The 19852-nt window shown below is 40.4% G+C and overlaps 1 protein-coding gene across 7 annotated transcripts in view; it reads right to left on the bottom strand.

Moving 5' to 3' along the window:
* astn1 (astrotactin 1) overlaps positions 1-19852 on the bottom strand; it is a 344279-nt gene that overhangs the window by 185119 nt on the left and 139308 nt on the right. For all 7 annotated transcript variants that reach the window (XM_035635262.2, XM_047332223.1, XM_047332225.1 and 4 more), the window contains one exon: positions 2723-2889. In XM_035635262.2, coding sequence (XP_035491155.2) covers positions 2723-2889 — 167 coding nt within the window. The remainder of the gene's footprint in view (positions 1-2722; positions 2890-19852) is intronic.

Below are 19852 nucleotides of genomic sequence, written 5' to 3'. Positions count from 1 at the left end.
TCATCAAAGTACTTTAACAATACTCTAGTGTCAGAAAGTAAAAAAAAAAAACTTGTTACATGGTTATTTTATTTCTTTTTTCTTGTCGTCCCCCGGGAGGTTTGATGCTTTATGCTGTAATTTCCAGTTAGATCTAATGGTGACACTGTTGTCTCACTGTTATTATGACTAAAAATGTGTAACTATGTGTAAGATCTCACATGCAAAACACAAGTATATTTGCAGCACAGTCAAAACAGGATGAACAGAACACACTGCAATAAAAAGGAAAGCTAAATTAAAAAATATAATCACTGAATTTGAGGGTAAATAAATCTTGAAAAGGGACAAATTCATGACCAATTCAAGTATTCACCATGAATTCAAAGATTGAAAAAATTAAAAAACTTTTAAAACAGAATAATTAATCTCATATTACCCAATATTAGATTTTAAATATTGGCATGCACAGAACAATTTGCAGCACAAATGTGGTGCATTTCTGCAGTAACCATATTCAAAAAATAGAGACAATCCTAGTGAAATATTTGCAATACAAAATAAAAAACAAACTTACATTTCAGCTGAAAGCCTCAAAGTCTGTTGTTACCGAACATGAAAAAAGGTTCAAACTGATTTGTTTGGACATATGAACCAAGGACAAGGAACATGGCAGTGAGGCGTGGAGGACAAAGAAGACCAAGAGCGGTGGTCTCTTATCACATACGAGCCACAATTATTGACTGTGATGTTTTTTTTTGTGTGTGAGATGCTGGTTCAAGGCTAATCTGTGGCATTGTATCAATAGTAAGGATTGTCAGGCAAAAAACAACAACAGGTCAGGTGTTTTGAACTCCACATCTATTGCACAATACTGTATGTTTACAGTTTGAAATGTATTGCGGTGTACATAAAGATCCAAGAGTTGCCTCCCACAGGATGCAGAGGCAGAATATTTTTAAGATGTGCAACAAATTGTCAGTGTTGACAAACAATGGAATAACACTGTGGGGAATCCGGAACAGAGTGCTGGCAGACCGTAATCGCTTTTGGGAATGTGAATAACGTCAGAACAAAGACAACTGCCAGAGTCCTAGAGGAACATAAAATAAGGATGAGGCAGCTGTACTATGTAGCCTTTGAAAGAAACAGTGAGCGTATGATGGAACCCATGGTATCAATGTATATTTGAAAGTCTGTCTCTTCTATAACAAAACAGGTTACATACAAACCTATGTACAGTATAGTATAAGGTTATAGAAATAAATGGATGTACTGTATCTTAGAGAGCAATGGAGATATTAGCCTGGCAAACTGCACATGCATTCATAATTTTGGATGAAGCTGAGCTCAACAGGCCACAGCGGAAGAAATAGGATTGGACAGAGAGCAACCATGGATTGTCCCAGGCCAAAGAGGAGCTAACATCACAAAGTGTGCAGCCCTGTCCAATGAGTGGTTTGTTGTTACACAAACCACTCATTCCTCCCTAAGATACAGGGAGGCTAATTTCTTTTTTGGAGGACGCGCATAATCGACTTTTGCCGGCAGAGGAGAGAAGTCAAGGGGTAGGCTTTCACATACGGGTTATGTGCACATCCCAGTGCTATTCCTGCCTCCATACTCTCCCTTCTTAAAAGCCCATAGGGAGGTTTTGTCTTTTCTCTGCCTGGAGGTGGAAAGTTTGTGACCACCATCCACGGGACCACATGTCCTTAGTGGATGCCATGTGTGCGGGGGTGCGGAGACACTTCTCAAAACTGCCAGGGTTGGTTTTGACATTCCAGAATTTGTCCAAGATGCCTCACAGAACTGTACAATATGAATGGTTATACTACATGTTGTAGATTAGTTATTTCTTTTCCATTAGTATAATACCTGGAATTTCAGGGATTTGTTTGTTTTTATTTTACAAAAGTAACTTACTATATGCAGATATTTACAAAAAATTAATTGTATATTGAAGCAAATTCTCAGGCATGCTTCGGTCATAGTTTAATTCTCATTCATCCTGCCTATCGTCAACTCACACATGCACACTTACGGTTTCTTGATGTCATTTCCCTGGACTGTCATCGTAGCGCTCAGCTGTTCATCAGCTAGTCTCATCTATCCAATTACACTGCTACACACCTTCCATGTTGGCCTATCATCTCGTTGCTGTATTTTTAAATGTGATTTCTCTCCCCGCCTTAATTCTCCAATGCTGCTGTTCTGTGCACCCTCTACCTGCCCATCACCAGCCAGTCTGCGCAGACTCATCAGATTCATCCCTCCATCACCTTAGCAAGTCATCGACCACCATGACCATAATTAGTGATTACTGTGCTACTATGAGCGGTTACATCAGACTGTGTGTAAAACCACTCATGCCTTTGATGGTTAGTTCTTCAAGGGTCAGTTTCCATACTGACAGGATGTACCACTTAAAAGCCTTGGCTCTTTTACACTGTAAACACCCATTTATTAAAGACTCCTGCATTACGAATGAACAATATTTTGACATGTAATGTCTCTGAAAAATAGACAATGTGATATATAAAGTATATATATATATATATAAATGTGTACTTAACAAACCCAAAATAGTTCATAAAGGAATTCCTACATTACATGACCCAAAACATATAACCATCACACGGTGCATTTTTCTCATACATCAAGTTCCGGTCATTGACAGCAGATCAACAACACTGTAATGTTTGTGATTATGACTTATTATGATGAATCTGTTCTTCCTTACCCACAAAACATCTGGATATTATAGAGGGTCGGGTCATCCTCCAGAGGGGCCAGCTGCTGGAGACACAGCTGCTCGCATCCTCCATTGAAACCGTCAGAACAGTCAATGCCGATGTGGTGGTCGTAGCATCCGGTCCCATCCTTCATAGGACTCAAACCCGGAGGGCACTGTGAGAGGAATGTTTTCAGATGACTAATGTTAGTAATTACAGATTTCCTAATTCATTCGGGGACATTTTCTTAGCACTGCCTAAACACAGAGAAGCTGCCACTTTAACACATATTCCAGATGGGGCAGGTAAACAGACCCGATAACATCTGTGCCACAGAATGCAAACTGCCAGATTCCTGCTCCTATTAGCATAGCTTGTGTGAGCACTGAGCTGGGTGTATAAAATCTGCACAAGGCAAGTGGTTTCACATAAGAATTCAAATATGATCAGCCTGCATAATAGTATGAGGCCGCTTCGTAAGGCATCAGAAGTACAGTATTTAAACATTGGTGAAACAAAGTGCAAACTGAGAGGAAAACCGATTGTCAGCAAACTAAAGTTTGCATTGAAATTAGTCACTCAAGTTAAGTTGATGATGATATAGGATTTCCATCAATAAATGATAATCTATTTAATATTATAGTCACTTGTCAAGTAAGCAGTTTCTCTCACATACCTGTAAATCTAATATGCATAGACATAAACAACAACTCTAACAAGTTTGTCAATTAGTGAATCACTTTTCAGATGTTTATGGACTCAACAATGATTGATAAATATTGACAAATGTTGATAGTTTCTGCATCAGTGTTCAATATAATCAGATAAAGCTTGGGTTCTATTAGATCATATTTTGGCAGTGTTATAATAGGTCTGGTTTGTTCTTTTAGGATGTGTATGAAAAGATCATAGGGTCAGCGCACACAAGGGGTCTGACTAGTTATTAGCTGCCAATTATCTGTACTTGGAAGGGACACGAGGTGTGTCATGGTCGAGTTATAAGGATCACCATGCCAAGTCCTCTAGATTTGTTTGATTCGCTGCTCTGAACTGCGACACCGTTTCAAACTGTGCCATCTATACACTTCACGTATATAATAAGACCTGAGCAGCCGACATGAAGAGTAAAGGCATCAAAATAATCATTGCAAAGATGGCACATGGTGCAGTTGTGATGTTAAGGTTGCACTAAAGGTGCACGTGGGAGGCAGGTGGAATATGTCTCATGTCATGCAATTTACACACTGCAGCATTAACAAGAGGACGATAGTCTACAGGCATGCTAGTAGCTCTGTGAGGATGCACCCAGCAGTGATTCAAGCCAAGTTAGTGAGCTAAGCTAAGTCAACCAAAATTCGTACAATCTGCCCTTTTGAGTTGTGAATTCTGTACCAAAGGTATTTCTACAGTGGCCCTGAAGTACAAACCACAACAGCAAATCACCACAACACAACAGCCTTGGTGAGACTGAAACGGAAACTTTGTGTTGTGGGATTTGCTGTTGTGTTTTGTGTGATTTGCTGTTGAGTTATGTGATTTCCTGTCGTGTTTTGTGATGTGAGGGTGAATTGCTGTCTTGTTGTGTGATTTGCACTTAGAGCCACCGTACAATTGTCAATTGGCTGGTGACTCTAGAAGTAAAGTCTTGATGAAACCAGATTGAATACAAATCACAGCAACGTTTGTTGAGTCGTCTCACCGAAGATTCACTCTTGGAGGTCCACATGTTTATGCAAACTTCCATGGCAACCAATCCAATATGAGGTGAATCCGTTTGGACAAATGTGATGGTCTGATTAATTGAACTTGTCATTTCAATCTTTGTGCCACGGAAAAACAAGTGATGGGTCAAAAAACATTGGATTAGATCAGAAAACTTCAAGAATTAAGTTATTACGGGTCAACTACTGTGGTATTCCTGTTCCTTAATGCAGGAGAAGTGCATTGTCCCTGCTTAACTCATTCAACATTCAGCCAGAGCATGTAAAATTCTTGACTGCATAATCACTTCTCAGTTTTCACAAAAGGGTTTAAAGTTTTTTTTCCTGTACATTACAAAGCAAAAGTGCTATTGTGTAGCACTCCCACTTGATTATTAACCAAGGCGCGGAAGACGACAGGAACAGTGATGAAATGGCAGACAACCAGAAACCTTTTTAAAGAGGATTATTGTTTTGTTGAGGGAGATGAGGCAACACTGCGGGTTTTAAATTTAAACCAGAGAGCATTGTATTTATATTTGATGGGTGAAATGAAATCCTTTAGTTTTGAAATATGTCAAACAACAATGTGCATCACGGATAATCTTTATAATTCACAATAAAAAAAGACTTGAAATGATTAAATTTTTACCGAGCTGTGGACCACTTCATTAAAATGCAGTCTGTGCTGGGCGAACGTATGAAAGAGGTGTGAGACCTTACCTCACCACAGTGACCTGCTTCCACAGCCTTGTTCAAAACCTGTCAACTCAAATTCACATTATGTTTTCCGTCAGCCGTTACTTCTAAGGAAACTTTGATGGGTTGCATTTTAACAAGGCACTGCTACATTCAGAACAGCGACCATGCAGTTACTTTCCTCACAGCACTGACAGAGCAGCAACTGCTTATTTTATTATTATTATTATTTAGTCCCACTCTATTCAACTTTTGTGGAAGTGCGTTGTACCTTTTATGCTTTTTTTTCCTGTTAGGGTTTCGTGTGCCCTTACAATATCATTCTTAATAAAATATTTTCAGTGGTATATAATTTAAATCCTTGATTCCTAATTAAGCAACTTTACTTGTGGAAGAGCTGAAAACTTTTCTTAAACGTGTAACAGACTAGAATTGTTTCTGGGATAAATGGTATCCCAGAAAATATTTATATACTTATTAAAAGCATCCACTGAGCAGCAGTTGTCTGTTGACAGAAATGCTAAAACAGGAAAAAAAAAAAAAATAAGGTATAGAGATGTCCTTCATGATGGGCGATCAGAATGGTTTCTGGGTCAGCAGAGGAGTGAGGAGACGTGAATTATGATAATGAGAAACACCCCAAGGATCTACTGGGAGTATCCTACCAAAATACACATTGATATAACATTTTTGACATTAATTGGGACTGGTTTTCTTTTGGATAACCAGAGAGGATTACTTATCCTGAGATGTATCCAATAAGCTTGACTTGAAGTTTGTATCCCCCAATCTATCTAACAATAGTACTATTAAAAATGGAAATGTATAGTTAATGTCACGGTGTACTGAACTTCTCTGCTCTGTGCTTTGTCTGTATGTCTCAGAGGATATATGAACAAAAGCCCATCAAAACATCTCTGAAACTTCAGAGGAAAATTAGGCCTTTTCATTATCAGTATTTTTAGTTTGACTTATATAGGAAGGGGTTGGGGGGGGGGCACTCTGGTGGAAGCAACTACTGTATATCTCTTAGATGTTTGATGCTCTACAAAACATTGATGGCAGAGTTTATACATAAAAAGGAAAGGGGAAAGTATGGAATGCCTTTCGACAACATAACTAGTGTGATAAAAAATGAAACTTGTGTTTGTCACAATCCTGGTAAAGGCATCATGAAAAAAGTGCTGAAGCAAAGACCAAGGTCAATACCAAGGCTTACATTCAGCAACACAAAAGCAGACAGATTCCTGTGGAAAATGCAGGTGGAAGACCGACACGGATAGTAGATTAGTTTGTACCATCGATGGGAACAGGAACAGACATACAGGACTGGGAAATAATGGCTTGGTAAGTAATGGCTTGGCAGCTATGTGGAAAGTCAGCAACATACCTAGATAATTTGGTAAGACGAGCTTGAGAGCAGGTGTATACATGAGGGCAGCAAATGAGGAAATGAGGACCAGGTGTATATATGAGGGCAGGGAATGATGAAATGAAGAGGTTTACAGGGCGGTGAGGCGATCAGGTGACAGAAGAAAAAAAAAGAAGGTGGGAACACACTGAGGACATCAGGCAGAAATATGGAAACTTGGTCTGGAGAGTTCAGTGCAGGGAAACAGAGGTTGTGCAGCTATAGAGGGGAGACAGGGCAGGTGTCCCCAAGACATTGCTAGTCGTTGTTGGTTCAGACTTTATATGTGGTTTGAGGAAATAAGCATACAAAATACCACTATTCACATTGATTGTTGAGCTTTGGCAGCTTTCAGCCAATATGATTGAGACAAACATTTTGCATATAGTGGGGAATTGCTACTTGGCAGACTCCTGAGTCGGAGACTCCAAACTACCGTGCAGTCACAAAGACCCATGGCGGGTTGGGTTCTCAGTTCAAAACTGATTGTAGAACAACTGAATTGCATGCGAAGAAGCAGAATTATCAAATATTAAATATTCCTGCATTTCGAGCAAATTGTACGACCTCAGTCCTCCACTGAACCACTTCTCTATGATTATCAAAGAACCCAATCAAAACAGTCAATGTAGGTTTATAATGTCAGTTATGTTCATGTATTTTATAATCTTTAACATGTGACAGACAGTATACTCGTGTTAAATTGTTGTGGTTATATTCCACCCATAACATTTCTTTTTTAAACATAACGTGTTAAGCGTACTGTTAGTTCATTGATCTTATGTTTAACTGCTTCAGTGTATCGACCTCATAAAAAAGAACTCAACAGTTATATGCAGTATGTGTAGTAGTACCAGCACAGAATCGGGCCCCATGTTGAATGAGTGGTCCCTGGCCTTGCTCCCTTGATAAACTGATATTGATTTTGGCACCCTGCACGGGACCATTGTGACAAATGATGTATTACCTGTGATCCAAAGACCACATGAGACATTGAATCTCCTCACACATCTGAGTCTTTTAAATCACTGCAACTCAGTGCAATCAATGGATGTGTAGATATGCGGTGCGGGCTGAGAGGAATTTGTATTGATGGGTTGCTGCACTGTAGCTTGCCAACCACATATAGCTCGGGCTATTGACTGCCATTATAGGCTTTCGACACACCGGAATAGTGATAATTCTGGGCCATTTTCCAGCTGTCTGAAGGATAATAATCATTAAGAATCCTCGCCTGCCAGAGTGTTTGTCCGTGGATTGTTAGGACTCGAGATTTCCACAAATCTGGTCTATAATCCTGGATTAATCGTCGATAATCCTCTGTATAAAACTCCCGCCCAAGTGAACAGTCCCCAGATCCTCCAAAATGTTATCTGATAAAAAAATGTATCTTGGTTGTTATGTTTCGAGACAGTCAATACTTGAATGACCCAGCTCGAGTGCTATAATAAGGAAATAATCCTGAAAACAGTTCAAAAAAAATAACATTTTAGGGGCAGAAAGCAAGTTCAGTTGCTCTCTCAAATATATTTTCAGTGATCTATTCACACAAAAGAATAGAGTATACATGTCCATTCAGGTAATTGATATTATGCAGTCTTCTCTAAAATTATATGATATCCATATGACATTTCTGAGCCAGATAATTAGCTCTCCCTTGGAATTAGATGCCTAACAGCATTTGACGACATTTGAAAAGGTTATTATGGTCTTCATTATGATTCAATCCATCCAGGTTGAGTAAGTCAGAAAATTCTTCCAACATTGCATGCAATTCAAAATAATGCAACATCTTTGTGGGCTCTAAAAAGCAGAAGCAAGTTGATATACAACACATACAATGGTGAAAGTGGTGTTGGACTTTTCGATCCCACTGTTGTGGTAAACATCAGCGTCTTTTCAAACTGACAGGCTTCTGTATTGCTGCAGGTCAAAGAGTTATAAAGACTCTGACGGATTGGTGTGGAGAAGTCTGAATGAGACAGGTACACAGGTCTCTGACACCAGCAGGGACCTCCATTGTGAACCTTCAACCTCTAAATGTCAGGTCAGACATATTATGAAGCATTTGAGCAACTGACAATGTTCATATGAATCAGGTATGTTAGAAAACAGTTAGTCAGTTAGGGAGGTTGGTAGGTAGGTACATAAGTAGTTAGGTAGGTAGTTAGGTAAGTAGGTTGGTAGGTATGTATGCAGTTAGGTAGGTAGGTTAGTAGGTATGTATGCAGTTAGGTAGGTAGGTTGGCACTGTAGGTAGGTGAAGTGGGCTCAGGACCAAAGAAGATTAATGGCTTCTCACATACAGTATCCCTTATTAGATTGCAAATTGTTTTAATGGAATTAGATGACTGCCAATCAGTATGACCCAATTAAAGGGGTACTAAGCGCTTCTTAACCAATAAACGTTTTGTAAAAATCAGTTAATACTTCCTCATGTTCGGCAAGCATTCAGTTCATTCACCAATTATTTTAGACCATTTTACAGCGAGAAAGTGAGTGAGGGTGCCATTCAGCCCTGCTGTAGAAGAACCTAGCGGTACTAAGCATGCTCAGGAAACCCCCTTCAACCCCCATGCTGTTTAATCCTGTTTCTTAATGGTGATGAATTCCAGCAGTGCTTTTAAGGCTTTAGGGAATCGGCACTGTGCCACTGCCAAACAACAACAAATCCCTGCAAGAGTTGTTGGAAAATCTATACACTTTTTGAAATCTGTCTGTAAGGCAGACCAGTGGAGGAGTGCAGTGATTGAGGAACTCAAACTTCAAACTCGATGGTTGGATGTTTCTTTCTGAAATGCCCCTTGACATTCACAGTTAACTTCTCCACCAAATATTGTATGTACCCTCAGGAGGTGTGAGATTATATATGCAAAACACTGGCACAGAGCTCTACTTATTGCCTCAACAGTATGTACAACAGTGCAGTGAATGTGTTTTGTCATCTCTGGCTGTGTATTGTACGTGTGCAGCGGAAAGGTCAGATCAAAAATAGCTGTGGGGCTTTTTAACTGTACCATTGGTGCCTTATTATGTTTCCATGCCTGCGATGCGTTGGCTGTGCATGTCGTTGTTTTATTTCATTGAGAGACTGTCCTCACCAGAAAATAAATAAAAATAAATGACAGCATTGGTTATTTTTTTCAAAACACCAAACGTGACTTGTGTTTATGCTGACCTGACAAGGGGAACTTGGGGCTGTGCGAATTATAAAAGTTCTACCCTCAGAAGAAATGGGGGAAGCAGCATGGCACTGTTAATGGGCAAGCTAAAAGCTGGAGTTGAAATTCTGTCATCATAGTCACACCTCCAGTTGTTTTAGTATGTCATAGAGGTTAACTTTGATCATTTCAACACATCTGGCCAACAGCTGTGTCACATGAGCATCCTTGACAGGCGGTTGGTATTGTAATGTTACAGACATTGCTAGATGCCACCCCCCCGGAAAAGGTGCGAGGGGAGGGTGTTACAGACACTGTTTGGCCAGCGGACACACACACACACACGCTGTGGTTGGAGCACACTGATACCATCAGGCCTTTGGGAGTGGATGGTTGGGCCATCAAAGTGTGTGACTCGCACACTACGTGACATGGGAGAGGGCTGTGCGCATCCCATCTCTTGCCAAAGGTCAGCAGCGTGTTCTATTTACCATGACCACAGCTTGTCAGTGCAGTTTAACTGTCATGTGCAATGATTTGGAAGACACTGATAAACAATAACATTGTGCCGATAGGAGAGTCATACGAGAAACCGCATATATCAGTCTCAGATTAAAGCAACGGCAAATGATGGGGCGTGTTGTTTGTGCGGTGTTCAATTATCTAGCAAAAGTGAAAAATTGAAATGTGAGAATTCAGAAAAAACAAATGTGCTCAATGTGCTGGGGAAAAGATGTGATCACACCAAATTACAAAGTATGAAAACTGGGGAAGTTTTCAGAATGTGTTTTGCTTTATGGCTGATGGCTGCATTAGTCGTGGGCTACTGTACCACCATGTGCATATACCAATCTAATAAGGGATACTGTATGTGTGAAGCCATTAATCTACTTTGGTCCGGAGCCCATTTCTCCCCCCCCCCGCAATGCAGTGAGAGAAGCCCCCGGGAGCATCTGTGTCAAGTTCACAGAGAAACTTATATATTCTGAAGAGCTCGGTAGAAGATATCACATTCTGTGATTTCAACATATTCAAACATTTTCTACTTTCCTTTCATGTTTCCTTAATAGAGGAAGTTGTCTTTTGAGAGTTTTTCACAGAGCAGAGTGATGAGATAAGCGGTTTGTGCCAAAGGTCAGCACATCCCAGAGCGCTTGGCTTTTCAGGCCGGTCTCCCATGGATGTCATGTCGAGTTCTCTGGGCACAAGTTCAGGGCGGAAAAAAAAAAAGGATATGAAGTAACCCTTCTCGCATCCTCCACAGCAAGTAGAAAAAGCACAACAGGGAAGGTGCACCAGGTCAAATGGACAGCATACAAATGTGGTATTATTTTTAAAGAGTAACATCATAAAATCTGACCCTGGGTTTTTTCATTTAGTGTCCAAGAGCGATAGTGTCAGTACCAATAAATCTGACACTTTTCATATGAACTTTAATGATTCATCGGGATGTTTTGAACTGTCCTCACCTGCTACCCACAAACTTTGTGGACTCGCTTGGTAATGCAGTGGTCAAAACTTTCGCTGCTAACTTTAACAACTGTTACTGTGAGCTGAAAGCCTAACAAAAGGAAGTCATATATTGCTAATAAAAAGACAGGCATTATTTATAACATGTGGCAAGCGCCTGCTCAACACTGAGTTTGTGTTTGAAGCTTCCCTATCTAATGAGATGGTGTAGGTCTTTTTTTCCGCTGCTGTTTCCAGACACTCTTGGTCTACAAGGAACCAGACTATTCGCCGGGATGATTTGAGGTTACAAAGTCGAGGTCAAACACAAGTCAGGGATTGCTACATTAAACGAACATCCACACTGGTGAGTTCTGACAAACAAAAGAGCATAGGAAGCCCACAGCTTGTCACAGCTTAATTCAGGCAACAACTGTAAATTTGCTGTTTTTTGGGTTTTTTTCTTTGATTATTTTGGATAGTGCCCAGTTCACATGCTCCACTAACAAACCCCCTGGGCAAAGCTGTTTGTAAAATTCCACCTTTAGGTTGTCAGGTTTACATTGATTGCGGGGTTCTTTGATTGATTAGTGATTGATTAGTTGATTCTATTTCCACCATGTTTACAATGAGATTTCAAAATGATGGCAGTAAAACATTTTTTTAAATGGTTGGTTATGTAAATTGTTGTAGTATTAATGTGTTAACCGTACTTTCCTTGATAGGGGACCTTATATTTCTTCAATCCTCTGCATTGGAATTATAATTTTCAATCGCCAATTGGAGATTTGATTAAAAACAGGTGGATAGAAGGCTGCAATGTTTTCCAGATTAAAAGAGATGCTTCAGTGTGCCAGTGAAAAAATGCTCTGACTTCCTCCAACAGCTGTGTGTCACAGCCACTGCTGCTTCTGCAGCTGTTTGTCGGGAGCCCAACTCATGCTTGCCAAACTACAATGATAACAACATCCCATTGTCTTTCAGAGCATCTGCATGATTCTGACCCTGTTAACTCGCCCCGCATCTTTGCCTCACATCTCTCCCTGCATATATCCCCCGGCAACTTTTCCGTCTCCCCTTGATGCAAGGCACCACACAGTATGAAAACCTTGGAGATAGAACAACCTCCCTGCCGCCTGAGAGACAAAACCTTGGGGGCAAAAAGTAAGGCCATAAATCACTCACTGCTGCTCCCACAGCCTAATTGCTGAGAACACATGGTAATAATTGACTCAGATGAGTGTACGGACATTTTTATTTCTCTTCCCTCATCTGAATTTTACCAGTTGGGTGAACTGTTTATGGGGATTTAATGAAGTACATCAAACTTAAACTGAAAATGTGGGGTACACACAAATTGGATTTCTCAAAAGAGAGGATGAAGTGTTCCTGCCATTCTTATTAAATCCTGTCAGTGCCTGAATCTTCACAGTTCCCCTACATTCTCCTCATCTTGGTGGCATCTTAATGTGTTTAGGCCTGTCACCATAATTACATTATCAACTTATCGTATATGATCGAATATGAAATCAATCATTTTTTTTTAATTTAATAAGTCATTGTGTCTACATGTGTGTTTGTTGACATAAGAATGAATGTCAGCAACAGTCTTGCTGCTTCTATGCTCTCATCAGTTCTAGTCATATGGTTAATCAATTACTGGTTTGGTCATATGGATTTCTTGGTATTTTTCTAAAATGTTGGATAACATTTCTCTGAACAGCAACACAAATCATGTAGGACTTGCAAGACACTTAACCCTGAATTGCATCTTCAGACAGAATATGAATGTGAAAGGAAAAGCATGGTAAATAGCAGTGCTGTATGAATGGGAGTGTATGGGGGAATGTGACTTGTTCTGTTAAGTGCTTTGAGTGGTCAATAAGACTAGAAAACCACAATATATATATATATATATATATATATATATATATATATATATATATATATATATATATACAGTCCATTCACAATTTACATAAAACCTATGACCCTTGGAGAGAAAAAAAACTAAACAAAAACCTAAAACATCAATAGTGACAATCTAATGTGCACCTATTCCTATTTATGGCTGAGGTCTTACTATATCTCTGCCAGGTATTGACTCCCCTCAACACTACTTAGTGTCCCAAAATGGGATCCCAGCCTAGATTGTTTTGTGCTGCCTCGGGGGAACTGCACCAGCACAAAGTGGAGAGAGGAAGTGCTGTAGCCAGCAGCATATACATTGCGTTGCTAACCAGAATTATTATTTTGAAAAAACACCTGTCTGGTGAGAAATGTTTAGTGTATAGTACAGGAGCCTCAAGTGGTAACTACAGGATATATGTTGCATTAAATTCTGATCTGCGCTCCAAGTTCGAGCGGTAAAGGATAATGGAAGCAGCGTAGCCCTAGAAGTTAATGTACAGAAAACAAAGCATATTAATGGCTCAGGCATCAATCATAAAACCATCATCTCAGCACAAACCAGCAACCGTGCTCGTGTCACCCATGTCAGGTGAAAACATGGCTAATCGACAACGTCTGGATCAATGTGTATATAAAGATTGATGGTGGGTCTTCACTTTTCCCCCGCTTTGAAAAATGAAGCCAAAATATCCCGCACATGGGCGCTGCATCTTGCACTGACATCATGAGGAGCTAGAGTCTGCGCAGTAGTGATGTGGAGTAGAATTGTATGACATTTTTGTTAAGCAGAAAACTGCTTCGACGGTTATGGGTGGCTTGTGTTGCTTGCCCCATTTGAGCTCTCTTACTTAGCATGACCCATAGTCGGAGTAGCCAGAATTGTGACATTGAGATCAGTGGGCATTCCTGTGTTTTGACCTGTCATTTGTCGCTGCAGTGGGCGTCAGGCTGTTCTGTCAAAAATCTGCTGAGCCCTCAGTAATGTACCGCCAGGCTCAGGCTTTGACCTTACGTACCATTACTGCCTTCGTATCCTTCTCTCACTCAAGCAAAGTGCAGACACCAGGCAGCTTGACCCAGCTTTATATTCACATTCTGTCTGCTTAGGTTAGCTGGTTAGGCAGTTTCATCTGCATGTCTGACTATATACAGTGTTTTAAATTTTTTATATTTTGTACATATCTGTTGCTTGCTTTTTTATATTCTGCCATCCACTTTTGCTGCTATGACATCCAAATTTCCCCATTGTGGGATAAATAAAGGAATAACTTATCTTATCTTATTAAGACCCACTCAGTGGTCAAGCCAATATCCCGGCTTATACACTGTGGCTCCACTAGTCTTACAAACGGTCATTAGTTATGTCATACTCACTTGCCCAGCCATCATCACTTTTTATCATTCTACCCCTGCTGTCATTCATTATTTTTAAGTACAGCCTCCCAACAGCCACACTGTATCTGAATGTTTGAAAGCTAAAAGCATTCTCGAGTCACGGCTCCCTTCAGTCGAGGTGTTTTTATCGGCTGTCAGAATCAAAAAAAAACAATAGACCGGGAAAGTTCGAGCTCGAAAAACAGCACAGCAACACTTTTCTGCCTTTTGTAATGAATAGGGCAGAAATACAACACGTGGACGCACGCACGCACGCACGCACGCACGCACGCACGCACGCACGCACGCACGCACGCACGCACACACACACACACACACACACACACACACACACACACACACACACACACACACACACACACACACACACACACACACACACACACACACACACACACACACACACACACACACACACACACACACACACACACACACACACACACGGTGACAGCTCCTCTTTGTAGAGTGACCTATCCTTCCTAATCCATCAGAAGGAAAACCAGATGTAATTTATCATTACTGGGAACATACTGTACTTATCCATCTGAACAAATAAAATGCAAGGCCTGGAATCTGACGACAATGAAGGCACAGCACACATAGTGCTACAGAACAGCCAAACAACATATACAGCCGTAAAACGCTATAGCCCGGCGTAGCCAGACTAATACTCAAATGCGTTTTAGTCTGGGACCTCCCAAGTCATTTTCGATTTTTCCGAGAGGCATTACCAACGGACGCAGACGAATCACGTCACGTCTCTTTTGAGCAACACGAAAATGTCAACAGACTAGAGCAGAGACGAGATGTCTGTGATGATGATTCCACAATGGCTTTTAACCAGTGTTGCCATTTTTGTTGGAGAAATTTAAATATTGTAGGTACTTTTAGTCAAATACTTGTTTGTTCAGCGGCAGCCTTGGTTGTTTACAAAAGTCGCTTCTCTCTGTGTCGTGGTATAAACCCCGCCCATTATCAAATAATCGGTTGTGATTGGACCGGCAACTTCCCAATGGAGGGGATCCAGACCGTATTCTGGCAGAGCCAAATCAGATGAGCTCTCCAAATTCGTCTGGGTCCCGGGCTAGTAGAACGCAACAGAACAGCACTAATGAAGAGCAACGCACGGCGCCACGGCTTTCCTCGTCATTCCCTCCAATCTGCTCTGTCAGCATCATCCCTGTTTTCCACCATTTTGCAGCAAAAAGATAAGTGACAAGACAGAGCTAATTAATCTCTCACTCATCCTGTGATTATTACAGTCTCACATCCACGGGAGTCACACGCTGGCTCTCCCCGGGAGTGCTATATATCAGCGAGATGGAGCGGGTCGGTCAGCGCCGACCGCCGGCATCAGTCGACTCTCACGCGGGGAAAGATATTAAACGCAGACAGGGCGGCTACTGGCGTCACTGGATTCAGACAAGGTGTTAACTGATTAGGGTGGAATCAGAGTGTTGGGGCCCAGCCAGTTTACCGCCCTTATTAGATGGATGAGAGGCTCGTTTATAAGCTCCACAGCCACAGGATCATCACACACACACACACACACACACACACACACACACACACACACACACACACACACACACACACACACACACACACACACACACACACACACACACACACACACACACACACACACACTGGTGTATGCAACAGCAGAGCAGTGTCTCCGCTCACTTGACATTAAGAGTTGGTTCTTAAATCATTAACGTAATAATGCCTCATTCAAACAGAATACCAAAACACTTTTAAAGCTTAGCAAATCAGATAAATCAACAAATATTTATCCACTATGGACTTGTAAAAATAACAATCTACATCTCAAAGTCTTTAGAAAATTAGGAAAAAAAGAAATATATATACATATGAAAACACCTCCAAAGGTGGTTGAGAAGGACCGAGCTAAGATCCTACGGGACTTCAGATCCAGACTGATTAACTGGTGAAGCGGTGAACCAACTGGACATGGTGGTGGTCAACAAACAACAGAAGAAGGCAGTAGCGATGTAGTCTCCTTGCATCTCCTTTGCGATTGATGATTGTGTACATTCAGGGCCAGATTTGCATAAATAAAAGTGAAGGGAAGATTTACGCTTCCTCTTTCATTCAGTTTGTGCATTGCAATGTGTGTAATTAGTGTCCGATTGACTGAGACAGCAACAGCAGCAGCAGCAGCGGCGCCTGGGACTGACCAGGGTGTAGAATCAGCAGATAAAGGAGAGCTGAGATACGAATGCAGTTCAGGAGCAGGACGAGATTGCAAAACTTTTAAGAATGTTTTAACAAATGAGATGGAGGAATGCTTCCTCGTCTGCCACACTTCCTGTGAAACATTATCAATGGCTCAATTACCTGCAACATAGCCTTTAACTTGTGAGCCTATTTATGTTATGAATGGAATAAGAGTCATCAACCAAGGGATAAAAAAACGGATGATGAAAATGATAATGATAAAGAAATGGTATGACAGAATAAATGTTAAAAACAGACAGAGGAAGTGTGTGTGTGTGTGTGTGTGTGTGACCAAAAGAAGGCAACTACCGTCTTATTTACTACATAAATAAAGTCCAATTTTATCTTATCTTGTCTGATCAAACTCCTCTTTTTTCCCTCACTTTTATCGCTCTGGTTAATTTTGTTACTAAAATCTCTCTGATAACTGTGCTCTGACTGTCCAGCAACCACGTGAGTGGGGGGGGGGGGGGGAAGACATGAAAGGAGTTGAAAATGATGCTGGTAAATCACCTCGCCCTGCATCTACTGGTGCCTTACAGATTATTTTCCCTGGGTTTCACCTCACAGGCTACATACAGCAGGCCCTACTGTACATATCAGTTGTGATTAACGACCTGCACAAAATACCCAAGGCCGACCAAAGCACTTATTAATATTCTCATAAAAACACACCTGAGTTGGAAATAAATCAAAGATAAGGCTGCGAAGCACAGGCAGTATCTTTGTAGCGAAGATGCAAATACAACTTTGGCCCAACATAACAGTCTCTATCAGGGAAACATAACGTGATTTTAAGTAGCTTTAAAGCATTTACAATACATTAGAGGTTCACATTTATTTTGCTGCCATTATTTCAGAAAGTGCTGTACCCAGTTTCATCAACTGTCAGATTGATTTGAATGAAGCTGAACTGTAAATTTCATTCAAATCACATTTTTTGCTACATATTTTATTTTTTACCTTTTAACATAGAGAGGAAGATTGGTTTGTATTTTGTTGTATATGAATGCATACAAGTTCATCAGATCATAAACAAATTGATAGACTCATGATCCTCTTTGTACTGTAACAACAAGGCACAACAATAGTTAAACTGGCTGCTACTTTCTAAACTAAATTCCTCTTCCAAGCCACATTCAGGCTAATGTGGTTTGCTCAGATTTGTTTTTTGTGGAAGTGTTACTCAGTAGTTGCATTTACTTACATCAGCACACAGACTTACCTTGATGTTAGATTTTACATCAATCTTTTAAAGCTTTTCCATACAGATGTCAAATTCAAAATGCTTCTTCTCAATATGTTCGACGTGGTTTGGTGTCAAGACTAGAAGCCCACTGCTTTTATACCCTCTGACTAAAGTTGATATCTGACAAACCATTCCAAATTGAAGTCTTATTTTCTTCCGCAGATTTAAGCAGCAATATGAATTTAATACTTAAAGTGAACACTAAATAGATTTCTCATCGATGTTTGCAAATAACAAAACTTGACAGAAAAAAAAGGCAGTGATATGTACAGTCCCATCCAGGTTTCTCTAATAACCCTTCAAGTTAATCTCATAATCCCTTTTTCATATTCTGTTTTACATATCGTCCAGCTCCTACTCAATGGGGCTCAATTTAAGTGTGAATTCAAGTGTGTGAATTTCTGTTTCACTTGTGCTTAATAATTGGAGATTAGTCATAATTCACAATATAGGAAAAACAGGGAAAATAACACAGTAAAAATAGCCAGTGAGTAAGTGCAGAAATTCCCTTTGTTCTTTTTTTTGCAAAGGTTCTTGAAAATAAAATAAAAATAACTATTCTTCAACATGCTTGTAGGGATGGAAATATAGCAGGACAATAAATAATTAATATGAATACAAAAAGAAAAGTCCCGTGGTACCTCTTAGTGCTGGCATGAAATCTTTTCATTGTTATTTTGGATCCATGGAAGATTAATTTCAGGCAAAATATATTTTTTTCTTTTTTCTTTTATGTTTTTTCCAATGCTTTTGGCAAGGATTTGCAACAGAGTGCATCATAAAGAAGCAGCCTTTTAGATGCTGGGGATGAAAAGCTGTTGTTTAAATCAGCCAGTTATTACATTTTGAGGACTAATATCACCACACAACATCGAGAGTTTTTTTGTGCTTTCACAGGAAGGAAGAACAGGGAAAAAACGAAAATGTCTTAACAAAGTTAAATATATTCAAATGCCCACGAGACGAGGCGGCTGGAAATCTCAGCTTTGTCGTCTCTTGGTGCAATATGAAAACTGGATGGTTAGTTTGGATATTCTCTGACATTGCAGTGCAATGGTGTTGCAACTCAGTGGACTCCTACCACAGTGTGTTTCGGGGTGTGGAAAGCCGAATGTCATACTAACAATTGAGATATTTTTGATAAACTCTCACAACTGGACAACAATGGCCTGACAAACACCTTATTGTGACAAGAACCAGAGACTGGGGGACAAATTCGGGCAGTGGAAATACTTTCATGGGGGAAACTAAATGTGCTGCCTTCAAACGCTCACAAGATTAACTACATTTGCTGGATGCTAACGCCTAATATTCTTTGTAGTATATCTGTTCCAGTTTCTGCTGAAGCACCGAGTGAATTAAAATGCCTGCTCCGCCTTAGATGGTGAGCATAGTACACATTGTGCATGACGACCCTAGTCTAAAGCCCCTCGCTGTATCACAGAGGCTGTTGTTAGAAGCCCACACATCCGCTAGCATTGGCTTCAGACCCTGATGCCGAATTTATTCCAGTGGTGGGGGAATGGCGGTACGTCTACACTGAAACCAGGAATCTGAAACGTACGAACTTCGAAATCCACTCTCTTTCTCGCAGAGAGTACACGTACAACTTGCTCACTTTCCCTCTGACTTAGTGATTAAAGTCAAATATTGAAAGAGCAAGTGGGTGATCAATAAATGCACTGCAGCATCTGTTTTACACGCATGTCCACCAGATACATTATTATTTTCTCCTCAGTGCTACAGTATGCATGGGCCCAGAGACATACCTTAAATGATAACGCTGACTCATACTGATTTCACTTGCATATGCTCAAATCTTTAAACAAAACGTTTTTCCCATTAAAATGACCTCACATGCCGTTTTCCCTCTTCTTGAGATACAATTATAGGTGATAAGATGAGGCATGTGGAATTGC

This window comes from Scophthalmus maximus, chromosome 5, assembly GCF_022379125.1.
Source record: "Scophthalmus maximus strain ysfricsl-2021 chromosome 5, ASM2237912v1, whole genome shotgun sequence".
Lineage (NCBI taxonomy): Eukaryota > Metazoa > Chordata > Actinopteri > Pleuronectiformes > Scophthalmidae > Scophthalmus > Scophthalmus maximus.
Note: the sequence above shows the minus strand (reverse complement) of the source record. Positions and strands in the feature narration are given on the sequence as shown.